The following is a 27,862-nucleotide window of genomic DNA, read 5'->3' on the forward strand; positions in this document are numbered from 1 at the left end:
TATAATTTATAGCATAGTTTTGTTTTTTTGATGACGTAATTCTTTCACAAATGATAAATCCATACATCGTGATGCGAAATAATAATGTATTTACAATGATAACAAATTGATTAGTGTTTTTTTTATGCTGGTGAGTAGACTAATTAGGTAATTTAATTTTATACAAGTGTTCTCAAATTTATATATAGCTTATCACTATTTTACAAAATAAATAAATAAATATTTACAGTGATATGGTTACAACTATTAAGTGTACTTATTAACGTTTTATAAATGTTATAATTAAGTACGTAAATTATAAAATCATAGACTTAGACGAGCTAGAACTATGAAACATGTTTTAACTGATTCAAAAACGGGACATTTCACGTCTTTGATTATGTTAAACATTTTAAAAACTGACAACATAGTACGTTATAAAATTTCAGTCTTCAATGGTATGCGAATTTTGTTTTTTTTTTTTTATTTATTATAGGTCCAAATTACCGTTTATTTCAATAAAAATATGTATATACAAATTTTGACGTTAATTTTCTACCACATTGGCAGAAAAATAGCCACGAGTTTAGTCTATTCGATTTATTATATACTTGGGTACAAAAGATTTAGTTAAAAATTAGGAAAAGAGTGTGATAAATGTTATTTCGTTGGGTTTTATAGAAACAATTTTAATAAACTACGGTCTTTTTGGCAATACTCGTTCATTCACACTTTCTCTGGCGCAACATATTATGGGTAGATTGTCTTTTGTTTATTATGAACAACGTCGAGATTGAGAATTTTAGTGATACGACTTAATATATTCATATGTAGATAATCATTGTTTAGGAAAAAAACTTTTGAAAATTTTAATAATATAAAGAGTTAAAAGTGAGAAACATCATGCATCACATAGTTACTCCTCGAAGATCTTTCTCCTCTCCTGCCCAACTCATTAGTCTGTTATTGCAGACAGAACTCCAAGTAGTATTCGTCCGAGCTAGCACCTCTTTCTTAAATAGCCAAACAAGTGTTAGCGCATTATAATCGAGATAATTTCGACTAGAAATTCTTGTTGGTTACTCATAAGTTTATCCAGGTCCTTGTCAATTGTGTGCCGCCCGTTTACCCTGCATGTAACCCTCCCATCTCTTGGCCGTATTTATCAATATCGGGTCAGGATCCAGCCCCGCCAGCAGGTAGAGTTGGTTGACATGGGTCGCGTGGTAGTCCCACCTCGCAATGTTCGGACTAACTCCCAGGGTGAAGTGCCTGAGATCGTAGAAACTCCCGCTGCCCGTGTCGAAGAGTGGCAGCAGAGTCTTCAGGGACAGCATTCCGTCGTCAAACATCTTCTTGGCTAGAGATACGGAATTCTCACCTTCCATAACGTGAAGATCGTAGAGGCCGAGCAGCGTGTAGATGAACCCGTTCAGGACAAATAGAGGTGGCTGCGTGGGGTACTCCTCGTACCTGTAATCGAGAAAAGAGGGATGCTGTGTTACGTTTTATAACTGTTTTAGTATTAACAGTTGTTGGTTGACGATAAATATAAAATGAACAAAGCTAATTATTTAAAAACATATAAAGTAAAAGTAAAGTAAAGTAACAGCCTGTAAATTTCCCACTGCTGGGATAAGGCCTCCTCTGCCATTAAGAAGAGGGTTTGGAACATATTCCACCATGCTGTTCCAATGCGGGTTGGTGGAATGCACATGTGGCAGAATTTCGATGAAATTAGACACATGCAGGTTTCCTCACGATGTTTTCCTTCACCGCCGAGCACGAGATGAATTATAAACACAAATTAAGCACATATATATAGTGATGCTTGCCTGGGTTTGAACCCGCATTCATCGGTTAAGATGCACGCGTTCTAACCACTGGGCCATCTCAGCATATATTAAATTTAAAAGGTCGTAACTAATCTCAATACGAATGATTAAATTTAATTTTAAAGACAATGTATTTATAGAGTCTGTATTGGGGCAGCAGGAATGCTCAACAAAGGAATGATTCGAGCGCTGACCACACGTATTTGTCCATCCACAGCGCCTTGACGCCGCCCGCGGCGCTGGGCACGTCGAGCAGCAGCAGCGCGCGCTGCGCGGCGCGCAGGTAGCGCGCGTCGCCGCTGCGGTGGTACGCGCGGCACAGCACCGAGATGCCGTGCCCCTGGCTCATGGCCGAGTGCCTGCGCAACCGTCACATTGCTTTTATATATTACATTCATAGAAAGAGTTTGCCATGACTATGGTCAAATATCTTCGTTTATACAAGCTAGGCTCATGGCCGAGTGCCTGCGCAATCGTCACATTGCTTTTATGTATTACGTGCATAGAAAGAGTTTCCCAAGACTATGGTCAAATATCTTCGTTTATACAGGCTATATGGTTGCCTTCTCTTTTGGATTTGGATATGACTAAATAAAATCCATGCATGAAAAAACATTATAAGTAGCTGCTAATCTTGGGATTTAAGAAGTTTTGTCCTCTGTGCCTCGTAGTGAATTGAGTCTATCTATATTATTATAAATGCAAAAGCAGCTATGTATGTTTGTTAAGCTTTATACGGCGAAACGACTTAACCGAATCTGATGAAATTTGCATGAATATCAAGGGAGGACCATTGACGGCCACGATTAAAAACGCGAATGAAGCTGCGGGCAACAACTAGTACTTAATTATTTGTCATCGCATATCAGTTGTCGATGCTAAATGAGTAACTAATATACGAGCACTCAGTGGTGAAAGTGCGCAATAATGCAAATCCAGAACATTCAAAATGACTTAAAAGTGTCAATTCAAAATTAAATAACAATCCCCACGTAAATGAAAGAAACCGTCTAGTTGCCACGATCCGAAAAATAATATAAGTATACTTAAGGAAAATGTTGTGGTGTGCGCAGTAGGTCATTTTAGAGAGCTAACCGCTATAACAATTATATCTATTTCTAAGAAAACATACGAGGTTTTGTTACGAGTAATTAATAAGCGCACACCATGTCATATCACTTCTAGAAATACCTCCATACGATTACATCTTTGGCTCTAAGCCATTCATTAAATGGAATTGCAACAACAAAAATATAATGTCCGGACAATACTTTCTAAAATAATATTTCAAAATAAAGTTATGTTTCATTTTGTAATATTAATATGAGCTTGAAGAGGATGCTATATGTTTGACGTGTATGCATTTTGATCCGCTCTTAGACGCAGCTTACAGATTCCGCTGAGCCCCTAGTACTCGATTCCAATACAAACGTACTTACATGCTAGTATCATTAAAAACATACACCGCGCTCATTTTTAGGCAGCGCTCGAGCGTATTTTTATATAATGTTGTCTTAAATTTTCGCGATTATTACACATTTAAATAAAACTAATTATAACGGATGAATCGCGTATATTAATTATTTTTAAACATCCCGACGTTTCGAGCACTTTGCAGTGTTCGTGGTCTACCCGTGACCACGAACATTTTATTTAAACGTATTTTTATAGTTTATCGTTAATGAGCAACGTATTTGCAGTAGTGAACCCGCGTTTAACTTTTAGTGAGTGAGACAGTAAAATAGTCAAAGGGTCTGCTTAAATAGGGCGCAGTTATAGAAGCTCGCACAGGGCGCAGAAAAGGCTGTTTACGGTGCTACTCAATAACTAAGTCATATTATTTGTTACACTATTATTCTTTACCAAACTTATCAACTTAATCTTTCTGTATAAATTGATATTACGAGAATTACCGAAATTAATTAAGATATATTTTTATAACCATTTCCTCTAAACACATACAGTAGGTATACTTACGTCAGTGATTCTATAATAATCGTTATACATAAATAACCTTTAATCTTGCCCTAGTTAGCTTCGCGATTAAAGCAGGACCTGCGCCGGCGCAATAAACCGCGACCTAAATATTTATACGATGTGATCAAACTAAATATGAATTACGATGACTGCACTAATTGTTTGTTATTCATGTGGGAATCTTTAAAAAGATTGAACCTATTTACTGCTGTATTTGATAAACTATTGAACATAGTATGAAAAATTTTAGAAGGATCTCAAATACGAGTATGCTATTTATTATTTATAGAAACAATTTATGAATCTCTATAATTATATACAGCATAAGGGACATAGCATCTTAGTTCCCAAGGTTGGTGGCGCATTGACTATATAAGGAATAGTTAATATTTCTTACAGCGTCATTGTCTATGGGTGATGGTGACCACTTAACATCAGGTGGCCCATATGCGCGTCCGCCAACCTCTTCCATAAAAAAAAATATATAAAGATATAAACAGTTTGTTCGTTTGTATGAACATGTTTATTTAAAAGAGTTCTATTTGACATTTTTTTATTTCATGCAAAGCTGATTAAAAGGGGAAGTTTAGGCTCGCATAACGCCCTACCACCAAGTAGTTGAAAGTTATATAATGAATATATAGATATTGGACAACATAACATACTCTGATCCCAATATAAGTTAAAGCACTTGTTTTATGAAAAATCAGAAGTAACGACGGTACAACAAACATCCAGACCTAAGACAACATAGAAAACTAATTAACTTTTTCTACAACGACTCGGTCGGGAATCGAACCCGGGACCTCGAAGTGGCGTAACTATGAAAACTAGTGCACACACCATTCGACCACGGAGGTCGTCGAAGACAGTTAAGACAGTATTTTTAGCGAATACAGTCAGAAAAACAATAACCCAGTCTAATATGTCTTAAAGGAATCATTTAATAGAGCGAACGGTCTCTATTTGATATGACATCATTAATGTCAATTACAAGGCAATTAACTGATGAGCGTACGATATTGTGTCATGCATATTCATGTACAAGTGATTTACAGTCTCATTACTCAGGCGACCACTTGTAGATTTTACGACCTGAGACCGTTTTAGACCCCATTCCCTTTTATTTAGAGTCGTATATTCATTGTGTCAATGGTTGAAGAATAAGTTTGTTAAATGATATCATTTTTCGTGGTTTGTATGTAGTTAGTATTTTTGATTAATAATTTGATCTGCTAGATTGAGACGTATTATTTATAGTTAAATATATGTTGTGGATGAGATGAATAAACTCTTTGATGTGATTTTGCATTGTCAAGAATTTATTTTAGCTTCGTACTGCTCGTGAGCTAGTCACAATTACGATTCGAATGACCACATTTTTTATCTAGAAGAAGGCGAGGACATGTGAGACTTGTTAGCAATGGACTTCGACCTTGATCCATTAGTTACGTTTATATATATCTTATTCAGGACATCTGGGCACGGTAGGTGTATAAGACCCTAAATCACTTGGATAAAGATGGGTTGTTATACGACATATACATTGCTACTGATTATAATCAAATGCCTCTGTGAACTAGTATAATGATAAACAGGTATGTGATGCGATGTGGATATGCCGAGCTAACGAATTAGCTGCTTAAACATAACTTATATGAAAACTAGCTCTAGCAATTTAAACAAAGATGACTGTGGATGAGTGGATAGGCAATATTGGTTCAAAAAGGAAAGGCTAGACTGAAACAAGAGGCAATGTCCGCTGGTGCGGTACTCACCAGCCGGGGCGCAGGTCGGGCACGCCGGGCGCGACGCGGCGGCGCGCGGGCACGGGCCAGCCGCCGCGCGCGCGCTGCGCCGCCGCCAGCCAGCGCGCCGCCGCGTAGAAGTGCGCCGGGTGCGCGCTCGACGACACGCGCACGCCGCCCACGCCGCCCGCGCCGCTCAGGATGATGCCCGATATCTGCGCCGAGCGAGCCGTCAGCCAACCGATACCAAAACTATACAATGTCTTGACGTGTCTTTTGACGACCTCCGTGGTCGAGTGGTGTGTACACCGGTTTTCATGGGTACGCCACTCTGAGGTCCCGGGTTCGATTCCCGGCGGAGTCGATGTAGATTACCATTAGTTTTTCTATGTTGTCTTGGGTCTGGGTGTTTGTGGTACCGTCGTTACTTCTGATTTTCCATAACACAAGTGCTACTTACATTGGGATCAGAGTAATGTATGTGATGTTGTCTCATATTTATTATTATTATTATTAATGTCGAGTAGCCACATACATTTTATTCTATCTTGTCACATTGAATGTTTTTTTTTTAACACGTCACAATATTTGTCATTTCCATAACCAAATTTTATGATTCTGTGACCGGGATATTTGAAGTTAGCTACCGAGTTTTCGGTAGTTGTTTTTCATATCGGACTAGTGATAAATAATAATAAGGAAACGTACATTGAGGTCAAAGAGATACATTAAATTAATACCAACTTTGTACATCTAAATAAAAATGTACATAGTTGGTATTAATTTAACTTTATTTTTTCAGCTTTTCAACAAGCAAAGCTAAAAGTATAAGAAACTATTTCGCAATATGTATTATTTGCAATCGTAAAGGGTCCGGTGCAGATGTACCATTTTATATTAATACGATAATAGCGACTTGCGTAAACGACACGGTATTAAAAGCCGTATAAGGTTTCACCCATTGATCAGGCCATGTTTTTTGACAATCGTTTATCTATATTAAACGTGGTGATATTTCTTTTTATTTGAGATAGCTGTTATGGAACTACCAGTCAGATTTGATTTTTTAAGAATCCTTATTAAAAAAAATAAGTTAAACGTTTACGGCGATTGTAACTGCGGAGAGCATCTATCGAATAAATGTTCCTAAAATACTTGATTGATCGATCTCAATCCATCAATAATAAAATAATAAGTGTGATATATTTCGGAAATATTTGGCTAATTAAAAATACCTTAAACTTGTTCCTGGGCGACTTTCTTTTCGGTCGATCCTGAAGCGCCCAACCCTTTTGCATGTCTATAATAAGATCCCGAGTAATCCGACGCCATTTTTTATCCACACCTATTCCGTAGTACGTGTGATCATCCTACAAAAACAAATAAGAATTATAAAGATGGATTCTTTCGCGAGAACGTAAATATTAGAATAACATCGAACGTTACCTGTGCGTATATTAATTGTGTACTCGTTATGTAATGTAAATACACGGTCTCCTTCTTGTCTTTATTTTGCAGAATGACAGTCATCGAGGAGTTCGGCTTCAATTGCAAGTCCATGCTCAGGACAAAATCTTGGCTGATATTAACTTTCAGCCAAACTTGGCTTGAGCCTTGATCGGATGTCGAAAACCTTAGCACGTTCGCTTTGAGCTCGGGGTCGAATTCCCTCGTCAGTACGGCGTCTTGGCTTACGATCCACTTTTCCATAAATTTATCTCCGTCATCGATTATCCTGACCCTCGGCGGGGGTTCCGTGATGTTTTTGCTGTAATGCGCCAATCCGAATTGTGCTATCTGGGTCGGATAGAAGTAGCCGCGCGGCTCCCACTGCGTAGATACAGGTACTTCTTCGATACCGCTTATACACTTCACCCGATCCCGGACCTCAACATTGTAGTTTTCGAAGGTCGTGAATGTGCCGCGAGGGTCGTATTTCTTTTTGGGATGGTATACTTTACTGTAACTGTGGGACCACTCGAACTTCTCTGTTCCGTCGACAAACGTCAATTTACCATAAATCTGTGAGGAAATTACCTTAATCAGTATTTTAATTTTTATAGCTTTATAAGTTGTTTAAGCCAGACAGATGTATTTGGTTTGGGTCGAAGTGATTTTTATAGTCTTAATTATGTATATCAATGCTTACATTTTTTCTTTTATATTATCGTTAAAAGTTTTTCCTTAAATTCTAAAACATACAATAGCAATACCTAAATAGCTACAACTTAATTATTATATGCACTTAAGGTCGTATTTCGTGATCTCCTTGTGTTACGGTGTCAAAAACTTGCGCAAATCCCCGGTGTCCGGTAAAATCATTCGTCTTCACTGTCTTTATTAAGTTTTAAAGCAATGGAAACGTTCGTACCGAAGGGAGTCGACCCGGTTCGAGGATAACTTATTGAATATTTCATATGCGACCTTAATTTTGCTTTCAAATATTTTAAGTACTAACAACGACAAAAGATAAAGACTCCATCCGTGTGGGGTAGACTTTTTATGGACTTGTAAAGCACTTATATCGTACAGCATGCTGTCATAATGCAAAGTGGTACGCTTGACGCTTACGAGAATATAAATAGCTTGAATGCGTGCTGTAGATTGTTGTGAATCAACTCCACACTGATATTGCGGTGCGCCAATTTTGCAATTGAATAGCATATCACGTATCTAAACTGTCATCTGCGTGAACTTAATGCTATGGAATTGATTTGTATATGAAAAAGACAATTACAGGACAACGGATCACTATTTTTGGGAACGATAAGATCGTTCTTAATTCGATTTCGGTCATGGTGTCCATTCTAACTGATGAAGAAGATATCATATTTAAGTAACAGTGTGTGCGCAAACATCATCTTCATCATGTCATCCTGACAGACAAAATATTACGGACTTTATCTGTGCCATCTTTGTTAATGCAATGAATGCATGCAGTATAGGTTTGACAGCTTTTTGTGCTTTACGAGGCGTGGGAGTTTTAATGTAAACCTCCAAGCTAAGAATTTATTGATTAAAAATTTCTATATTTTTTTACCAACCAGGACCAGGACTTTTTGGTTTGTTTTACTAGACCAACGAGACAGTAAAGCAATGTAACACCGGAACCATAAATACAAATAAATAAATACTCTACAGTCGATGTCTTTTATTTAATAGAAGATGATTGATGAGCGGGTATCGAACTCGCGACCGTTAACAAACCAATTATGACAACTATGATAGACAGAGTAACATGCAATTGAAAAATCAATACTGACATTTTTTTTCAAAAAAATCACTAAAGGAAAGAACAAGAATAAGTTTAAAGTAAAAACGTTAATAATTTATATAAAAATTTTCTTATAATTTTTTTTAAATCAACCAAAACCAAAACGTATTTGCGGAAACATCATTAGCATAGTTGCTTGTGGAACAAACTTTAAAACGAGATTTTCCATAAACCTGTATAGCTTATAAAATATTTTCTAAGCTGGAAATCTTCGGTGTTCGTCAGCTTACCTCAAAGTATTTGTGTAAAAAGGAAAAGGGCACGTAAATCTGGTCGAGGTCGCGGCGACAGGCGACTGAGTACTCGCCGTTTATGGAGCATTCAATTTCGTTGGTCGCGCGATCCGGCGGCGCATAGGACAGGACTGAGCCTACTGGTGATTGAGAAAATTATAAACAATTATTAAATACACACATAGTGTCGTTATCATAACAGAAAAAAAGTGTATTATATAATTAAAGACATGGTAAAATACGCATATATTAAATAGATCATATATACAATAGATAAATCTGTCGAAAAAGATAATTACGGACCTTATAAAGTAGTAGTAACAACTAAGTCGCTATCTGTATATATAAACTATAATTACGCAACGGATTTTGATGCGTTTTATTTTAATTGTGATTTGAAAGGCAGTTTTTTGTATAATACACGGACAATATAGTAAAGAAACATTGATAATTTTTGAAGTTTCTAATGTGATGTCGAAATAAACAAATACGTCGTACATTTAGTATCTGTATTGCACGCGAGCAAAGCCGGGGCAATACACAGTAAAGCAATAAGCAGAGAATAATAACATACTATTTTATGTGCGAAAATATCGGACTATCTAAATATGACTATACAAACAGATCACCACAGATAACGCGTATTGTACATAAAACCATCAAAGTTGTTTGAGACTTATATAGTTATCGTTTTTTAATCATAAAATAATTATTTACTCAAATATAACTCGTAGGTTTCTTATTAAATTGGGCACATATATACAAACTATACATCTATATAATCATAGGAGTAGTAAACATAGTCATTCTACTTTGATATTGAATTGAGATGTTATTATTGGTTGAAATATTAAATAAACTATCAAATTTATTATTTGATTTGTGAAAATAGCCGTCTTGAATGTTAGCAAAGTTATTAGTGGAACTTTGGAACTAAAATTGAATAGAATATAAATACTTAAGTGGAAAAGTATTTCGACAAAAGCTATATTTATTAAACCATTTGTTGTGCTTAATGTGACATATCTTTTAAACAATGGAAATATTTAAATCTATATTCAATATTTACTCCTTCTGTCATTAGACGGGAATAAGCTAAAATACCAAAATTACCCAAATCATATATATTAGTAACTTAGAATTTATAACACAAGTGTACATTATAAATTATATAAATTATAGTATTTAATTATTTTTATAAATGGTACTTACTTGGTCTATGAGCCAGGTCACCACACCGGCTCCAGTAAAGTGTGACAAGCAGCACTCCGCCACACAGCGCTGCTAGCGCCAAGCGCATGTTTAAGCGCACTAGCATCATCGTGCCAATCTTTATGAAGATTATAATAAAATTAATAAGTTACTTTGGTGCTAATTATTTATGGTTTTTTTAAGCACTGTCATTATTTGTCTTTAAAATAATAATTACTAATACAAAAAGGATAATTATGTTCATAATGCATTTTTTAGAATTGTAGTGTAATTAATTTAAACTTGTTAATGTTGCCCTGATTAAAGGTTATTTTACAGGAGTACCTGTTTGCATACAATCAATTTCTATTTTTTGGTTACTATTAAAGTTGAAATGTTAAAATAATGTAAATATTGATAAGCCATCAGATCTTATTGTATTTATCAAAAACATCAGTAAATAATCAGTTTTGTTAACAGATAAACACAATAAAATCTGATGGCTATTCAATAAAATAATTATTTAAATATTTTTTGCTAAAGTTCTTAACTAAGATTTACATCTAGTTGAACAGGATTAATTAGCATTGCTTTGGTATTGGAATATTTTATAAAACTGATTTGAAATAAATTTAAAAACACCATTAAGAGAAAAAAAAACAATAAAGTTTTAATAGCCCTTCCAACTCATGTGTATTATTTAAAACAATAAAATCACATTAAAATTCTAAATAACAAGTAAATTCTAGATAACTAAATAAATAATGGATAATTCTTGAAAAGGATAAAATACTTATAAATAATGCATGGCACAACACATGCTTCTAAAATAAATCTTGTCGAGAATAAATCTAAATGGAATAAGGACAGTATGCATCATCAATGTCTGCCTTAAGTATTTCAATCTTCAAAATACTAAATTGGTAAAATCTGGTAACTTTCATATATAGAATTTAATATCGAATCACATCAGCTGAGCACACAGCGACAGTCAATATTAGTACGGTATAAACAGGTCCGTAAACCAAATTGATTTACGTAGGCGTTATAAATACACGCGTGTTTACTTAACTAGTAGTGTATAAATTAAATTTTGATACTAATGTTTATATCTTATCTTCAGTAAAATATGACAAAAAGTTAAGCAAAACAAAGTATTTGGTGTATAATGTAAAATAAACATACATACTTTGCCCACTGCGGTCCATCCGTCTAGATGTTTGATGTGATGTGAATAAGATCACTTAACGAGGAATAAAGTCACATTGTTAATACTCATATGCGTGTTAAACACTAAACAAACTATCACAACTTTCACTAATGTTTTTGTAGATATTTACAGAAAAAGTTGATATTAATCATCGAACCGTACACTTTCCGTAAGTAACTCGTTTTGACGTTTCATCTGAAGTTGTGACTTTGATAGCTTGTTATGACATATAAAAGTGTTGCTAGTTTTTATTCAGTGTTACAGTGCTGCCATTTCACATATAAAAATTTTACAGATAAGTTCATATTTGATATATTTTTTGGAATTCACTATGCCTTAAACATATCATTGCTTGTTTATGTGATTTTATAGTTTATATCAATATGCATCATCTGGGTTATTAAAAAAAAATATATATTAATGTATATGTATAGTTGAATGAATGAATTAATTAATTATCATCTATCAATTCTAGCGTACGTATTTTTTTAGTTTTGTTTATGATTTTGAAATATTTCTTTATAATAATTTTATCCCTAAACCATTCCTTACAATTTTTGCGACGTTTTTTTAAAATAACAGATAGTTTTTTTGTATATTTATTTATCGTTATTTAGCAGCCCACATAAGTTGATAAATAACAACGAATTAAATTAATAAGAAAAAATCATTTGTAGTTAGTCATTATTATTTTTAAACAAAAATATGTCAACTCTAGAATTCAACAAGTCTAGATTTTACAGAAAAGGCACTAAATATATTTTTTGTATTAATATTTATTCATATGAATGTGGTATGTGGTCTGAATATTCATTTTATAATATATTTTCAATATATCTTATATGTTTCTTAAATAAACAGAGCATATAAAATTTAATGAAAAATTGTAACATTGGTCGCACCAAACGATTTCCTATAATTATTCACAGTAAGTCATCGCTTAATAAGTTAATTTTACTGAATTACAAATTTGATTTTTATTTTACATTTCCCTATTCATTGTTTGCTATCCTATCGTATAAATACTAACTTATCATGCTACCTTAGCAGTGTGCAATAGATGTAGTCTGATGCACGAAAGGCGGCATGCACTGACTGAGAGTTTCCGACGTCGTGCATTCGATTATAACTGTTATGCAAGACAACTTAAGCTTAAAATAGCGTAAGGGGAAATAGAGATGACAAATGTGAGAGGGAGGCGAGTACACGTCGCATCAGAGCGATTCGCAACTCGGTCCATTGGAAGTGTGGAGAAGGAGGTCAGTGTGCGCGGGAAGTGGGTCAGGGCGGATGCACCGGTGCGGTCGGCTGGCGTCGGGCGCGCTCGTGCGAGGTCGGTGACGCAGGCGCGTGGCGCGCATCGATCGCCGCCCACGCGGCGCACCGCTCAAGTGCTCCGCGAGTCGCGACGCGAATCCCGGGCTGTGCCCCTCGAAGATGGCGGCGTGAGCGCGCGCCCGCGGCCTCCGGCGGTCATGCCGCGATGGCCAGAGAGGTAACCGCGACGCGACCGGCGCCGCCGCCGCCCTCTTGCGTAACCGGTGACCACTGACACGCCCGCAGATATGGTGATTATCACCGCCCTGCCCCGTGCTCGCCTGAACCCGCCGTGCCGACCCTCGCGCTTGCCGGCTTTCGTCGTGACCCGGGCCCTCGATGCGGTTCCTGGCCCTCACGTAGCGTAGTGTATCAGTGAAGGAGTGATGAGCGTGCAGGAGGTAGTGGAGGCAAGGGTTGCCGCAGCCAGCGTGCTGTCTCGCTCGCGCGCGCTGCGTCCGTATGCGCGCATCCCTCTCTCTCTGCCGTAGCCCGTTGCACATGCAACCTGCATTATTCAAAATCTGTGCCAGATTACATAGTATCCTTATATGAATCGTCTCTTTTCACATGTTTAGTTAGAATTTACGATGAGTTTTTTCTTTGAGTTCCAGTTTTAGTTTTTCAGGTTATAATACCTATACACAGTATATGAAGCTGTATATATTACTCGTAAAATTATTTGAGTGTGACTCTTAAATTAATAACTACTCCCACAATTTATAGTTTTTATACTAAATGTACCGTTATTAATATTGATTGTAGTAAAGTACTGTACAAGAATACATGAAATTATAAATAATATAAATTATAGTCACCGCAAATTTATTAAAAGACAGATAACAGTGAAGACGAGCAATTCGTAGTTGGCACATGCGTGTGACGGAGCCCCGTAGCACCGGGCTCCGTAGCGGTTCGTAGCGCTAAGCGTAACTCTTGCTTCTAGCTAATCATCTTTATATTCGAATAGGACTTTAATCTACAATTCTGAACAAATATTCATATTTTTAAACTTTTATAAGATATGATAGGCATAATACACACAGAGATATAAAATAAAATGTATTTAAATTTGAGTTAAGTAAAATATGTTGAAAAATGTTTTACAAAGGTTATAAGAAGGATAAGTGTATTTTTTTACATCAAATTTGAAGTTTTCATAAAACTTTTATACACGAAAACATATATATACACTATGTATATATATACTATCCAATATAATGTTAACACACCTACTATGTCACTAAATATCAATGTATTAGTAATAGAGCTAATTAAATACATATATTAAAAATACAATAATTTAGATGAATAAATCTTTTGACACACACATTAACAAATCGAGATGTTTATAAAAGAATCGAGATAATTATAAAAACTTTAAAGAGTTCAACTTGGCAAAATATTAATAAAAAAGGTTTTGTTTCAGTAAAAACCAGTGAATGTTCCACTGCTGGGCCAATACCTGTTCTCCCGTTATGGAGTAAATTTGGAACATATACCCGCCCTTTCGCAGCGTTGTGGAACATGGTCATGTAACATAATTTTATTTAACACATGAAGATTTCTTTATTAGGTTTTACTTCAACACCTGACATAGAAATAATTATAAACACAAATTAAGCACGTTTTGGAAACTTAATTTTTTTAAACCATACTTTTCCTACAAGGTTTTATTGACTTTTTTATTCGCCATTCTATGTTTGCATTGAAATAATAATAACTTTTTGTTCTTAAATTACTTATTTTTTATTTATAACTTGTTTAGAATTTTACATATAAAACCAAAATATATGTGAACTATATATTGTTGAGGACATTAAAAAGTTAGTTACGTTTATGGCCAATATATGTTCAAAGGCAATGGATATTACATACCGTTGTAACCTTATGAATTACATTGATACATTTCTTTTTAATTCTTTACTACTTGTGGTGTAGAAGTGGTGGTGTTATATATATATATTTACAATTCAAATTAAAATTATGATGATAAAACTGGCCACACAAAAAATCTTAAAACACTTCCACATAGACAAAGGCAACAGACTTCTACACAATATAATCTTAACATTACAGTAGGAAACCACCATATATATTTAGTCATAAAGTGTGAAGGTTCGTTTGCTATACAACGTCAACTATTAGTATAAATCCTATTCACATTTGATGGTCTGTTTATTGAGACAGGCTATAGGCGCTACGGCCTTAAAAAGTGAAGCTGACTGTAAACGTCAATCCACTTGAAAATCTATATAAAGCAGCCACGATTGATAAAAACACTGATCAGTAGATAACTATAAATACTAATATAAATAAAGGTTGTTTATTTTCACGAATTATTGGTACCTAAATGACCTAATATTATGTAAATAAGCGAATCAAAATTAATCTAAAAATATAATTCCAAAAAATTGGAATTTATTATACTTTTTCCATAGTCTAACGAAACTTCTCAGTTCACTATGTTGAATACATTAATGACACATACTGTGCCTTAATTATATGACATATCAAAATTACAATAATTTCAATATTCATCTATTATTTATGTATATAGTTTACCTGAAATTTAATGAGGTTTTAATGTAATTAATTAAAAAGTATAATTTCGTTACCCACAGCTCTAGATTAATATTCAGGACAGTTGATTACAGAGACAAGGGTTAATTAAAACATACATGCATGCAGATAAATAAGCTTATTTTATAACAATATTTCGTAGATACACGATTATTAACTAGGTTTGTTAAATAATTATTAACTAAGACAAAGGATAGCTAGACTTCTTTAGTAGACTAGACAAGAGTGTTTGGCGCAACGACAAGTACCATACTCATTGCGGTACTCTCGTAATCGGACGGTAAATCAGCACGACCGGAAAAAGTTCACGTGAAGATAAAACCAACTTCGAGGTACCTACTAGCTAGTTAGAGAAAAACCATAAATATTTTGTCAGTTTTACTTGGTGGTAGGGCTTAGTGCAAGCCCGTCTGGGTAGGTACCACCCACTCATCCGTTATTCTACCGAGAAACAACAGTGCTCATTATTGTTGTGTTCCGGTTTGAAGGGTGAGTGAGCCAGTGTAACTACAGGCACAAGGGACATAACAACTTAGTTCCTAAGGTTGATGGCGCATTGACGATGTAAGGATTAGTTAATATTTCTTACAGCGTCATTGTCTATGGGTGATGGTGACCATTTACCATCAGGTGGCCCATTTACCCGTCCGATAAATTATACCATAAAAAAAAAATATCCTGAAGACAGAAACCAGGGTCTTGGAATTTACCTCGGAAGCTGTAAAACGATATTTAGAAGCAATATATATGTTATGACATAAAGAGTCATCGCTTTGGCCATCTAAGGCATGGTTACTTTAGGCTCCACTATAATTTATAAACCAGTGCTGCTGCTAGATGCAGCTTCATCCTGAGGGTGAGACTTCGAGAGGTCTCATTATTTGTTCTTAATAAAACACGACTGGCTTCGGTTTATGGTACGGCTCAATAGTATTATAAGAGTTTATTATATTATACTAGTAATCGCCCGCGGCTTCGCTCGTGTTTTAGGGTGTTGCTTGTCATGTGTTAGGCAAAATATAGTCAATCCTTTCTTGGAGTTCATGTTTCCTTCATGATATTCATTGGTTTGCCGTGAAAAAGTTGCAGACAGACAGACAGACAGAGATACATTCGCATTTATATTATTAATGATATAGATTTTTAATCAAAATTCGGTGACTATCTCTTCAGCAAAGTTTATTTTATATCTTTACACTAGGCTATAATGTATTAATCCTCTGATAGCGCCAGGAATCGATCGTGAGGCACTAGTGGAGCAAGGGATACAGACTAATTCCTCCCTTAAGCATTAATCCCATAAGTACCGCTTGAGCATGAGTTTCGCGGTATATTTTATCGCTGCAATTAGTTTGCACACTATTTTATATTATAACTATAATCGTTTAAAACATTTTTTTTAATTACGAATTTAATTTATGTAATTATTATTAACCTTACCGCCTTAAAGCCAAAACGTTTGTAAATATCGTAACTGTTTCGACCAATAATTAAAAATAAAACATAGTAGATAAAAGTTTTTATATCTTTATAATAAATATGACGAGTAACAAATATATTATCATGTTTGGATCAGACTATATGTTATGATGATGAATGATCCCTTCAGGGATGGAATTATGGAATAAAATTTCTCAATGCCTTTATAAAGCTTTCAAAGTACTCGTGTATTTCCAGAGTTTGCTTGCGTGTTTTATTAGCAACACATATATACATACATATTCAGGGATCCAGTGTATTTTTTTGTTTACACTAAATTTAAACCGTTGGTATGTTAATTGATAAAGAACTTTACAATGAGGTAATTACTAACTGTAGTCAGGGTTGGAGGTCCACCTGTGAACGTTAAAACCGGCAATTTAAGCTACCTTAATAGTACTTATAAGACGAAAGACTATCGTATTTTGTCACTGTATTTGATATTTTTTAATCGATCATCAACACAACTTTAAATTAGGACGTGGTGAGGACAAAGTGGGTTTGTCTAGTACAAAATAATATATAAAAAACTAATAGGTATCATAAAAATATTTATAATATAGGTATAATACAGAGACTGATGAATGGCCGAATGTACTGACGTGACGACCTCGGGGTCTTAAATGTTAGGTCCCAGGTGTATGTAATTAGCCTGCTTAAATCACTTCATACTTGGGAATAGCGCTACAAAATTTTCATGTCTATATTAGCGGTAACATAACAAGATCAGTCCAGATAAGACACATGAAGGTTGTTAGTTGATTATTTACTTGGTAGTGAGGCTTGGTGTAAGCCTGGGTGGGTAACCAGATTGATTAGTAGTGTTTACTATTGTTTTGTTCCGGTTTGAATAGTCAGTGAGCCAGCCTAACTATAGGCACAAGAGGTAACATCTTAGTTCCCAAGGTTGGTGGCGCATTAGTTGTATGAAAAATGGTTGATATTTCTTACAGTAGTAATAGCTATGAGCAATGGTGACCATTGACTGTCATTTAGCTCTTTGTCAGTCTGCCTACATATATGAAATAATACATACAATATAATGAATCTATTATAAATAAAAAATTTAACAAAAAGAAAAACCGACTTCAAACAAAACACTATTTTAAAACAAATTAATATACACTAAAAAGTAGTAAAAATAATTGCATATTCAACATATTTTTTAGAGTCATAGATAAAAATATTAGACTACTTAAAAGTCGATTTACGATTATATAACGTAGTTATAGTTATTGGTATATTTGGAGCCGGTGTCATATTATTATATAAGATCTAGAGTTTACTACAATTTTAAGTTGACTATGAACAGTTAACTTGTATATTTATAAACCCAAAAAGACAGGTTTATTATCTTGCTCTTTGAAAGTAGATCTGTAGTTACGAATTCCTATTTAATGAAACCTATGAAACGCACTAACGAGATTTAGTTAAAACTATATCTAATCGTTTGCAAGGCTGTGTTAACAAATCGTTATCACCTTCAAAACATAACCAATAAAAATACAATATTTTGAACACTTTACTTTTTTGTCATATAAAATATTTGAAATCAATAAGGAAAAAATGAATAATTTCCGTAAAACGATGCCTATGCTTTACGGACATCGTTTGTCGTTTCGGAGATATTGCTACCAGCAAATATGTTTATAATCTGCAATTATTAATATAATAGATATTTTTGTTGAATTACTGAACTTTTGTTATTGCGAGTACAAAATACAAATTAGTATTTTTGATAATTTCAAGGATGTCATGAACATTGAGAGAAACAGACGTAAGGGTTGTTTTTATAGCCAGTAAACAGTTCACTTTTCTACGAGCAGATTATTCTCTTATGAAAAAAGTATATCAAAGGACATACATTAAATGAAAAAACACTTTTTTTTTAATTTAGTAAATTTACATGCTATCTCGTCTTACTTTAGTAACTATGTATTTTTACTACAAAAAGGTCATTTCGATAACATTTCACACCAAAGAATGATACCAACATGGTCGTTACGCGTAGACCCCAAAATGTGAGGCTTCTTAAATTATGGCATAGAATGATTTTCAAAAAAAGGAAAGACTATAGAAGGAATATCTATAACTAAAAAGATAAGTAATAATATCTATAAATATCTCCATGGTTTAAACGTTTTCAGAAATTATTTCTTGAATGGGTAATCTTATCTTTAATTCTGCAAATATACACATGGAGGTTCAAAGTATTTAAAATTCCCCGTAAAAAGTATAAAATGTTGCAGTTTACGCGCAGTTCACGCTCCCTTTCCGCCCACTCCTGGCTACCGGGCTTATCGTTCACTGGGTTCATAGTATTGCTTACTATATTCTGCATAATATTTCGTGTGAGAATAATAACATTAATTATAACGAATGCAAAAAACGTTGGAAGTAGAAAAAATATATTGGAAATTCTAGTGATGAATCGTACTCCTGAACTCTTTGAGGTCCTCTTGTTATACCGTCCAGTGGGATTATGAGAGTGATGGAATAATTTAGCTGTGGTTGCGCATACACTTCTTGAGTACACTTGTATAACTATAATATTTTTACACCTGTCGAATAATATCAATTTAACAAGGCCTAAATATGTCCCTTCCTGGTATGGTAACGCCAGATGTTTTTATTAGTGAAATTAAACATATTTATTTATAAATATTTAATAATGTTAATTTTGTTTAATTTTCACTTAGTGATTAAAAACTAAAACAAAAAAGTAAGCAAACACAAAAGAATCCCTTTGAATGTTAGTTACAACGCTGCGTAGCGCTACCCGAAGATATATTCAGTAGATGAGAAGTCTAATTTCGTCTGGTACATCTAATTACGAGAAAATATGTGGATGAAAGGTACTCGTCTCGGAGCTGGAAATTCTTAGAGAACATCTTGACAGATGAGAATGGTACTCGTAAACTCTGTCGCAGTTTTAGTTGCTTTTAAAAATATATATTGGTGTGAAAAATTCTTTTTCGTTTAAATTACATTCTTGTTTTATTTTAGTATTTTGTTTTTATTCTGTAACGCGTGTAGGGAATATAACTCGTTTTAGTAGATACTGCAACATTAACTTAATAGATTTTTGTACACATCATCGAAATTTACGCAAAGGATTATTAATAATAAATATTGTTATTGGATCAATGCGAGAAATAGTGCATATATTTTATATAAAAAATTTAAAATTTATTTCATATTAAAATTAACTTTTAATTACTTCTGTAGTACTGACTACTGTAGTAGACAAAATGTGACGTAAAATTCTCATAATTATATATCATTATAATTTGACGATGAGAATTATCAACCACATTGTTTTTATTGATAAAGTCAATTAAGGTTCTATTAAATTCTACACCATTATTTACGTAAAGAAAAACACTGTCAAAAATATTTTTGCATCGACATGGGTAAAACCGGCCTGACTCATCATGAGGAGTCCATAGGCCCGATTGACTAGAAATTTATTATACACCTTTCGCGACGTAGGCGTTCCGTCCGAAGGGATTTTGGGAAATTTGAACTTCGGGGTGCTTCATCCGTAGTAAGTCGAGGCAACTAGTATTATATATGAATAATAATTTCGCTGTAAGTTTACTTTATAAGTACAGTCCAACACACTTTACTCCTTAATATTTTCTCGTATCATTAGATGAAGTCAAACCCACAATCACAGGAAGAAAAAAAAGTACTTTAATATAAAAAATAATAATAAATAAAAAATGTTTATATTTTAATACCATAATAAAATAACTGTAATTATTTTTGCTCTACACAAATAAGTTGATAAACAATACAAAATATTGCTCCTAAAACAGCTATGTGCTACGACGTAGCATAACTATAGTACTCATTCTAACTCTATAGTGTGGAAGTTTTTCACGTAAACAACATTATATCTTCACTGTCTGTCGTAGTCACTAATAAAAATAAAATCACTCTTCGCTCCTATATTGTCACTCGCTTTTATCAAAGTTATCATAAATCTATTTTTAAAGTTGTTCTTGTTTGAGAGTTTTTTTAACTAGAAAATTGCTATTTGTTGGTTTTATACCGCTAGTGTTACAATCAAGTTTACTCCGGTATGCTCGCCAATCAGTGCAAGTAATCACAGACGGTTCACATACTTTTGAACGGCCAAAAAGTGCATTATCGGTGTTGCTAATTTCGAAGATGTTACGGCATCGGGTAGGGCGCTGCAGTGCGGGCCCGAGGCCTCGGCGGGGGCGCGGGGGTGGGGCGGCGCCTCGGGAGGGGGGAGGAGGCCGCGACCCGGTCACGAGTCACGAGTCGCGCGTCGACAGTGCGGCCGCGGCGCTCGCCGGCGCACCGCGCCGCCCCTTTTCTATCTATGACAGAGTGTGTCGATCCTATTCGGATGTATAATCTGTGCTAGACATGTCTAATGTTATTAGGGTAGTAACGTGACGGTCAAAATGATAACTCATAAATATTCAGGTTCAAAATAGATAGCTACGTGTTCTCAATTTTACAGATGCTAATAATAATTAAGTAATATTTTTACATATTTAGATTTGTATCGTAGATAGAGTCGTGCTGCGATTCTCGTATGATTTGAGGTTGTGCTTTGGGCTTGTATTATTGTGATATGTGGATATACTATTGAGTACGGTTCATTTATATTTTATATATTTCCTACTGTACCTTGTAATCAATTCGAAAATTATACTCAATCTTAATTATTTATATTACTAAAAAAATATTATTTATGTTGTGTACAATTTTAATTAGCAAATAGTTATTAAAAAGACTTCAACTAATTGTACAATAAATGTAATAAACAGAAAAGTGACTTGAAGTGAAGTTGCAAGTGTGAGTGAGTGCACCGTGAAAATGATAGTCGAAATACAAGAGGTAACATTATCTGTAGACACTCCGAACCATGCACTCTTCATTATTCATCGCGTTATCCTGTAAATAGAACCTCCTAGAACCTGTTATGATATTATTTGCTGTTAAATCCATCATAAATGTCGAAGTGATAATAAGTGAAATAAAAGTATGACTTCTAGTTTCACTCGAGTAAGTTATTTACATTTTCATCCTTTTATTTAAATTAAATGAAACTTGAAAAAGCCTTATCGTTATTGAATGTATGAATCAAATTGGCTTGAGCTTTATTGAAATGATTCCGTTTTTCGTTTGGCATGTCGTGCAATCAGCTGATCACTGAACATGACAATGACATTTCCGACGAAAAAACGATGACTCGACGCCTGTTGATTCCAGTATGTTACTAGGACTCAATTGCCCACGGTTGGGATAGTCCAGTCTAGATTAAAGATCGTTGAGGGCGATGTCAGTAGGTCAACGCACAGTGCGTGCGGCGAGGGGCGTGTCAGTGAGGGTAAGGGGGGGTGCGGAACACGGGGAGGGCAAGCGGGGGAGGGGGCGCAGGTCGCTCGGGCGTTGCACCGCTGCATCCAGTGCAGGCTCTACGGACGCCGGCTACGATACGTAGCCGCTACGCCGTAGCACCTACACTATGCATGAACCGTTCTTTGTAGAATGATTTTGTGACATGAATATACGTTTCTTCTTTTCATTTCCCTAATATCGAATACTTTTGAAATCTGATTTAATGGTGAGAATACAATTTATATAAAGTAAACCAAGTTTATATTAAAATAATATCAATTATTAAAGTCATGCAGATCAGTAGTCAGCAAGAAGTTTATAAGTTAACCAATTTTTTGTTTGACTTGGATCACGAAAATAGTTTAGGATTTGAACATATGCTATCAATATTCATTTTTATATTATATATTATTTAAAATCGTACTTACAGCATCATCAAATGTTATATATTTATGCTTAACGAAAATAAAATACCAATACCTTTTCCTTGACTATAAAAAAGCTGAGGATCATTTTAGATTTCACTCACAGACGATAGATAGAGATACATGTAGTAATGTAGCTCATTGCATAACCGCTGCTCTCGTTATTTTGTCCAAATTGCTATAACATTACAAACTTACCCCTTTCATTAGTGCTATTTTATACCTCATTCCATTGTGCATAATAATTTTCGTATCCACCTTATTTGAAATGTGAAAATAATTTACGTTCATATCTGTTAAAGGCTTGGTTATTACTAAATAAGTTAATATCAGTACCAATAATCTGGATTGCATTACTAATAACTAATTCTGGCAACATTTAGTATTTAATTGATTGTGATTAAAAAGTTTCTTCTATTAGTTGCTTATTTAAAAAAAAATACTATTAAGAACATACTGTTTAAAACCGATATTAATAAAAATATCTATTGGAATATTTCAATAAAGTGGATAATAACTACGATTTTATAAGCTGTATGATATGTTTATTATTGTGTTATAAATTTGACCGTGTTTTTCATCAGGAGGTTAGAGGGAAGAGGCCTTTTAAGATATGGGACAGTTCGAGAAATGTGAGAAAGGGTCTGGTGGTGACCAGCTTTGAGGAGCTGATACATAGAGGTCAGTAATGCATTGATAAATCGTATCAACATGGTCGTATGTTAAAGTTCCACTCCGCTGTTTCAAGGGTTTGGAATCACTTACAACACGCAAATGAATGATTTAAAATTGAACTCAAATACTTATCACAAGTTGATATCGAACTACTTCTATCGATCTAGTTAGTCTAGCACTACACTACACAACATGTAAGACACCAGTTTTATGTTTGTATTTTTGTCTTTTAGTTTGTATTTTGTTTTTTGTTATTTTGAACAACTCTTAGATTTCCATTTTCTGGATGTCGCAATTACAGTTCCAAAACTACATTGAAATTACAATTAGAAGTTGCGTACAATCGCTTAACTATATTAGTTTTATAATTATGCCAAAACTATCTTTTATTTTCACACTTTTTTTGTCAAGCTTTGACTTTTATATTTTAAAGAATATATTTATTAATTATAATATTTATAAAATAGCCGAATTTGCAATACGTTAAGATATATATGAATCGAAATAAGAGCACATCATATCATACAAAATAAGTTTTCGTGCTTTTATATTTCTAATAGAAATTACGAAAATTAACATGGCATGAATGCTATCGATAAATAATAATACAACTAAGCCAACTCTCGAGCATCAAAAGATGCAACATACTAAGCCATTTAGTGAGGTCAATAAGATTTGACGCAGTTCGCGTGACCCCTTTTTGGTTTCAGTCGCACTAAATAAGAGGCAATTATGCTTTTTAATTTTATCTTAAACAACGTGCCGTGCGAACTATCAAAAATTTACAACTTTTACTAAAATAACGGAAGATAGAAAAATACGTACATTGAGTTCGAAACATTTGATGAAAGTATTCAAAACTATGTTACTTATTTATTAAAAACTAGATTAGTTAGGTAGAGTAGTAGGTGTTCAAATCAGCTTTGAGATACGTCGAAGATTGGTGTAGATTCAGATTCTGACACTTATATATTAGATATTGGTAATATACCTACATAGTAGCATAATAGAGTACTTTTATATTTCTTTATGTCTTGGAAGTTTTTCAATGATTTGTTTAAGTTAAAATTTCTAATAGTGACATAGCATTGATTAGTTCCTGGGTAAAATATATAATGACAATAATAATATTAAATATAGTCGTATGAGAATATATAAAGTTATTCTATCATATCCGAATTATAAATAAAAAATCCATACATAAAATCAAGTATTTTTTATACAAATATAAAAATACAGGATTACACTTAAACTGACCATGACATTGTGTTCCTTTGAACGTCAAAATTATCTTCAAGGTTTCCTAGACAAAATTATTCTATTTATGGCAAAACACAAATAAATTGGCTTAATTGAAATTATTTTATTCATCCGTCTGTCTAAAGCGAGAGATTTTGCTATAGATTGAGAATATTGTGCATGCTTTCCAGGAAAAGAAAAGCTATCGGTAGCAGCGAGCGAGCCCGTCCGGCTGGTATTGGAGAGCGACGGCACGCAGGTTGAGGACGGCGAGTACTGGCGCACTCTCCCACCTAATACCGTACTTTTGCTTTTACGGCAAGGCGAGCGATGGTATCCCACGGGTGTCGACGTTATCAAGGCTGGTGAGTATCAATCGTTCGGGAATCGTAAAAGGAAACAGATAGTACGTAACTAAATGAAGTTGAGACTCAAAAGGTGGTTATTTAATAAAAGAAATAAAAATATGTTACTCATGCATACTAAATTTAATATTAAACAGTTTTTTATAAGAAATAATTATTTCTTCATTATTTTTACTAAATGGTTTAATTAGTAGTAATTTTGTATGTGCTTAAAGATTAAATAGTTTTAATGAAATGTAATTCCAGCTATATCGGCGATACCCAAAATTGTATGCGAGACGATACACGCTCTCGAGCTGCACGATGAAACACCTTCATGGAAAATCATGGACAACAAGGGCCGCGTCACAGTGGTGTTACACTGGGACCAGCGGCCGCAGGCGTCGCCGGCCGCGCGCTCGCCCTCACGCCAGGCCAAGCCGGACCGACGGCCCTCGCTCGTTATACAGACCTCCTTGGAGCGACCGCAGCCCCCACCGCCACATATTACAGTCGTGAATCATGATGAGCCGGGGCCGGCGCGTGCTCGACTCTCACGCGCCTCCTCCTCGCTCGATCACCACGTGCACACGGCCGAGTGCCGTGCGGCCGCGCCTCCTACACACGCCACTCCACCCGCACCCCCTGCTCACTCCCAGCATCCTCATCGCCCACCGACAGACGAGTGCGACTTCCATTGTTGTGCACTTCATGAGGAGGGAAGGCGCATCGCTGTGCACAAGAGCGTTGCCACCTCACCCATTCAGGATTCCCAGCCACGAGCTTCGCCTCAAGGTCGACCGAAGGGTCACGTGCGATTTCTTGACGCTGAATCGGCACGCCGAGGCGAGCGAGACTCCTCGGAGAGCGAAACCGAGAACACCTTAGTCGAGGACGAGGCGGTCACGTCGGAGAAGTTCCTCCTTCTTATCGATCAACTCAGTGTCGATCAAAAGAGGCATTTGACCATCAAAGATATTGGTATAATTCTCGAACGGCTCAGTTCCAAAATTCTCGACGTGGAACGGCTGGACCGAGAATCTGAATCGGACGACTGCTACAATTGGACGATCAAAGCGACAATTAGAGGAGACGCGCTGAGGGAGCTAGGCGTCATATACAATGGGAATTATTATGCGATCAGTGAGCACCCGGGCTACCGGGAGGAGAACGAGGAGGCCGGAGACGAGGGTGAAGAGGAAGAAGAAGAGGACAGACTCTGATCGGGCCTGTGCGGCGCCGCCGTGCCCGCCGCCGCTGCGCTGCGCCTAGCGCTGTGCCGCGTCGCCGCGCGCTGACCCGCCGCACCACTCGTCCACCACCACTGCCACTCGAAAACGCAATAAAGCAATATAGGTCACTAGGTTACATCGGTGAGTCGACCGGAGCCCTGCTTTAACCCTAGACGAAAGGTCTATCAACCTAGGTATTCGGCTACAGATGTCTGAGTACGAAGAAAAGCAAGGGCCGAACGATCCTCAAACCCGGCGCATTGTGTCATTAAATGTTTGTAGGTAGTGTGATCGCAGCTAGGAGCGAACATCCCAGTTGGTTAAAGACTTTATGAAATTTAAAAAAAAGGCTGAGTTGATCCGCCGCCGTCACGGCCGGACGGGGCGACGACGCCAAACAGTAGTTAATAATAGCGACGTAATGTAAGTGAAACTGACTTCCTATCGATTACTGCAACGGTTACTGCGTGCGAGTCAGTTCCCGATACCTTTTCGAATCGATATTCTTACACGTTTTCGCGTGCGTACGATCGGATGTTTACTGTAGCGTAATGTGTATTAACGTATCCGACGTCGACGAACAGCAGCACAAATATTTATCATAGACATTATTGTCTTTATAATTAGGTAATAATAAATTATAGAGGAGGTAGCGACGAAAAACGATGTCACTTCATGAACCCGCCGCTTTTTGATTATTAAATTTAAATAATAGTAAGTGTTTTCGAAATACGTTATTATTTCCTACGATTTCGTGCATTTGTTTTACTTTGCGACAATCATGTATTCGAGGGGTAGGCCTAAATAATCAATTTATCACGAACAATAAAAACGGGATTCGATTTTTGTTTATAGATAACGTACCTGTGACAAAAGCTCAAATAAGCTGACAACCTTTATTATAAATATAAGCCTTTAAAAACAATAACTATATCGAAATTCGTTAAATCGTGGTTTTTGTATCGTAATAGGTTGGAGTAACAGAATAATGAATGATTACTGGATAATCAGTCTTTGCTCATAAATCGTATTCGCATTTTATATAACGGCGACGATTAGCTGTCGTACATAAGGTTGACGTATATATATATAGCGTGTTTGGAGTGATAACTTGACCGGGCCTAGACTGACGAGCGAATCGCTCTTTGTGCGTTGTTTTACATTGCCGGTAGTACAGCGAGACGGCGGCCGAGGGCCGTCCTCGCGTCAGGTCTCGAGCCAAAGCGGGTGGAGGCGATACGATGTTTCAGAGAGACATACGCAATTATTTTTAATAGAATACGACAAGTTTAGTTAATAAACTGTGTGTTATGAAAAAGGTTGTAACTAAAAATACGATTATACAGCAATTCGTCGCGACATACCAAATTGGTATTTGGTAGTTGTAAGTCGATTCTTGTATTTATAAGGTCTATGATATCGTAGTATTATTGTATAATGTTTTTAATTTTTGTATAGTACGTACTAATACGTGTATAATATATTGAAGTTTAATAAGTTTTACAGTCCCGTCGGGATGTCATAGAGTGTATAGTTATTTAAGGTGTAATATTAAATGATTATCGAGTAGGTGATCGCTCCCGCGCGACGGAGCGGGCGCTGTTAACGATTATATACATTTTGGTGTACGATACCCGTTATTTATGTGCTGTCCGTTTATTTTTAAATACGTTGGTACGGTTCATGAAAATATTTATATCATATATATATATATATATATATATATATATATATATAAA

At 35.5% G+C, this 27,862-nt stretch overlaps 2 protein-coding genes across 10 annotated transcripts; one reads left to right on the plus strand and one right to left on the minus strand.

The window, feature by feature from the left end:
- Positions 1–465: 465 nt before the first annotated feature.
- On the minus strand, positions 466–11,666 carry LOC124533535 (D-glucuronyl C5-epimerase B). 3 transcript variants are annotated; one of them, XM_047108886.1, is made up of 8 exons: positions 11,427–11,666; positions 10,259–10,376; positions 9,044–9,183; positions 6,986–7,561; positions 6,775–6,909; positions 5,570–5,754; positions 2,009–2,173; positions 466–1,452 (listed from the first exon to the last, which is right to left on the minus strand). In XM_047108886.1, the coding sequence occupies exons 2-8, from the start codon at positions 10,365–10,367 to the stop codon at positions 1,086–1,088; spliced, it is 1,677 nt and encodes a 558-aa protein (XP_046964842.1). In that variant the 5' UTR covers positions 10,368–10,376; positions 11,427–11,666; the 3' UTR covers positions 466–1,085. The 3 variants fall into 3 exon arrangements, with proteins under 3 accessions (XP_046964842.1, XP_046964840.1, XP_046964841.1); XM_047108884.1 differs by having other exon boundaries at positions 9,044–9,186; XM_047108885.1 differs by having other exon boundaries at positions 9,044–9,186; positions 11,423–11,666.
- A 967-nt stretch (positions 11,667–12,633) lies between these two features.
- LOC124533763 lies at positions 12,634–27,821 on the plus strand. 7 transcript variants are annotated; one of them, XM_047109264.1, is made up of 5 exons: positions 12,700–12,942; positions 22,358–22,434; positions 23,218–23,314; positions 24,739–24,912; positions 25,159–27,821. In XM_047109264.1, the coding sequence occupies exons 2-5, from the start codon at positions 22,432–22,434 to the stop codon at positions 26,112–26,114; spliced, it is 1,230 nt and encodes a 409-aa protein (XP_046965220.1). In that variant the 5' UTR covers positions 12,700–12,942; positions 22,358–22,431; the 3' UTR covers positions 26,115–27,821. The 7 variants fall into 7 exon arrangements, with proteins under 7 accessions (XP_046965219.1, XP_046965220.1, XP_046965217.1 ...); XM_047109261.1 differs by lacking the exon at positions 22,358–22,434 and adding an exon at positions 21,582–21,704 and having other exon boundaries at positions 12,701–12,942; XM_047109262.1 differs by lacking the exons at positions 12,700–12,942; positions 22,358–22,434 and adding exons at positions 21,118–21,456; positions 21,582–21,872.
- Positions 27,822–27,862: the final 41 nt, after the last annotated feature.

The sequence above is a fragment of the Vanessa cardui genome, chromosome 11 (genome assembly GCF_905220365.1).
Source record: "Vanessa cardui chromosome 11, ilVanCard2.1, whole genome shotgun sequence".
NCBI lineage: Eukaryota > Metazoa > Arthropoda > Insecta > Lepidoptera > Nymphalidae > Vanessa > Vanessa cardui.

What these genes read in the sequence shown, in the direction of transcription:
- LOC124533535 (XM_047108884.1), bottom strand. Translation starts at nt 10,367, where the DNA reads ATGATGCTAGTGCGCTTAAACATGCGCTTGGCGCTAGCAGCGCTGTGT. An exon ending in TTTTACACAAATACTTTGAG is followed by an intron (nt 7,562 to 9,043) that starts GTAAGCTGACGA and finishes ATTTCCTCACAG; the next exon opens with ATTTATGGTAAATTGACGTT. An exon ending in TGGATGGACAAATACGTGTG is followed by an intron (nt 1,453 to 2,008) that starts GTCAGCGCTCGA and finishes TCTCGATTACAG; the next exon opens with GTACGAGGAGTACCCCACGC.
- LOC124533763 (XM_047109261.1), top strand. Translation starts at nt 21,684, where the DNA reads ATGATAGTCGAAATACAAGAG. An exon ending in TGAGGAGCTGATACATAGAG is followed by an intron (nt 23,315 to 24,738) that starts GTCAGTAATGCA and finishes CATGCTTTCCAG; the next exon opens with GAAAAGAAAAGCTATCGGTA. An exon ending in TGTCGACGTTATCAAGGCTG is followed by an intron (nt 24,913 to 25,158) that starts GTGAGTATCAAT and finishes ATGTAATTCCAG; the next exon opens with CTATATCGGCGATACCCAAA.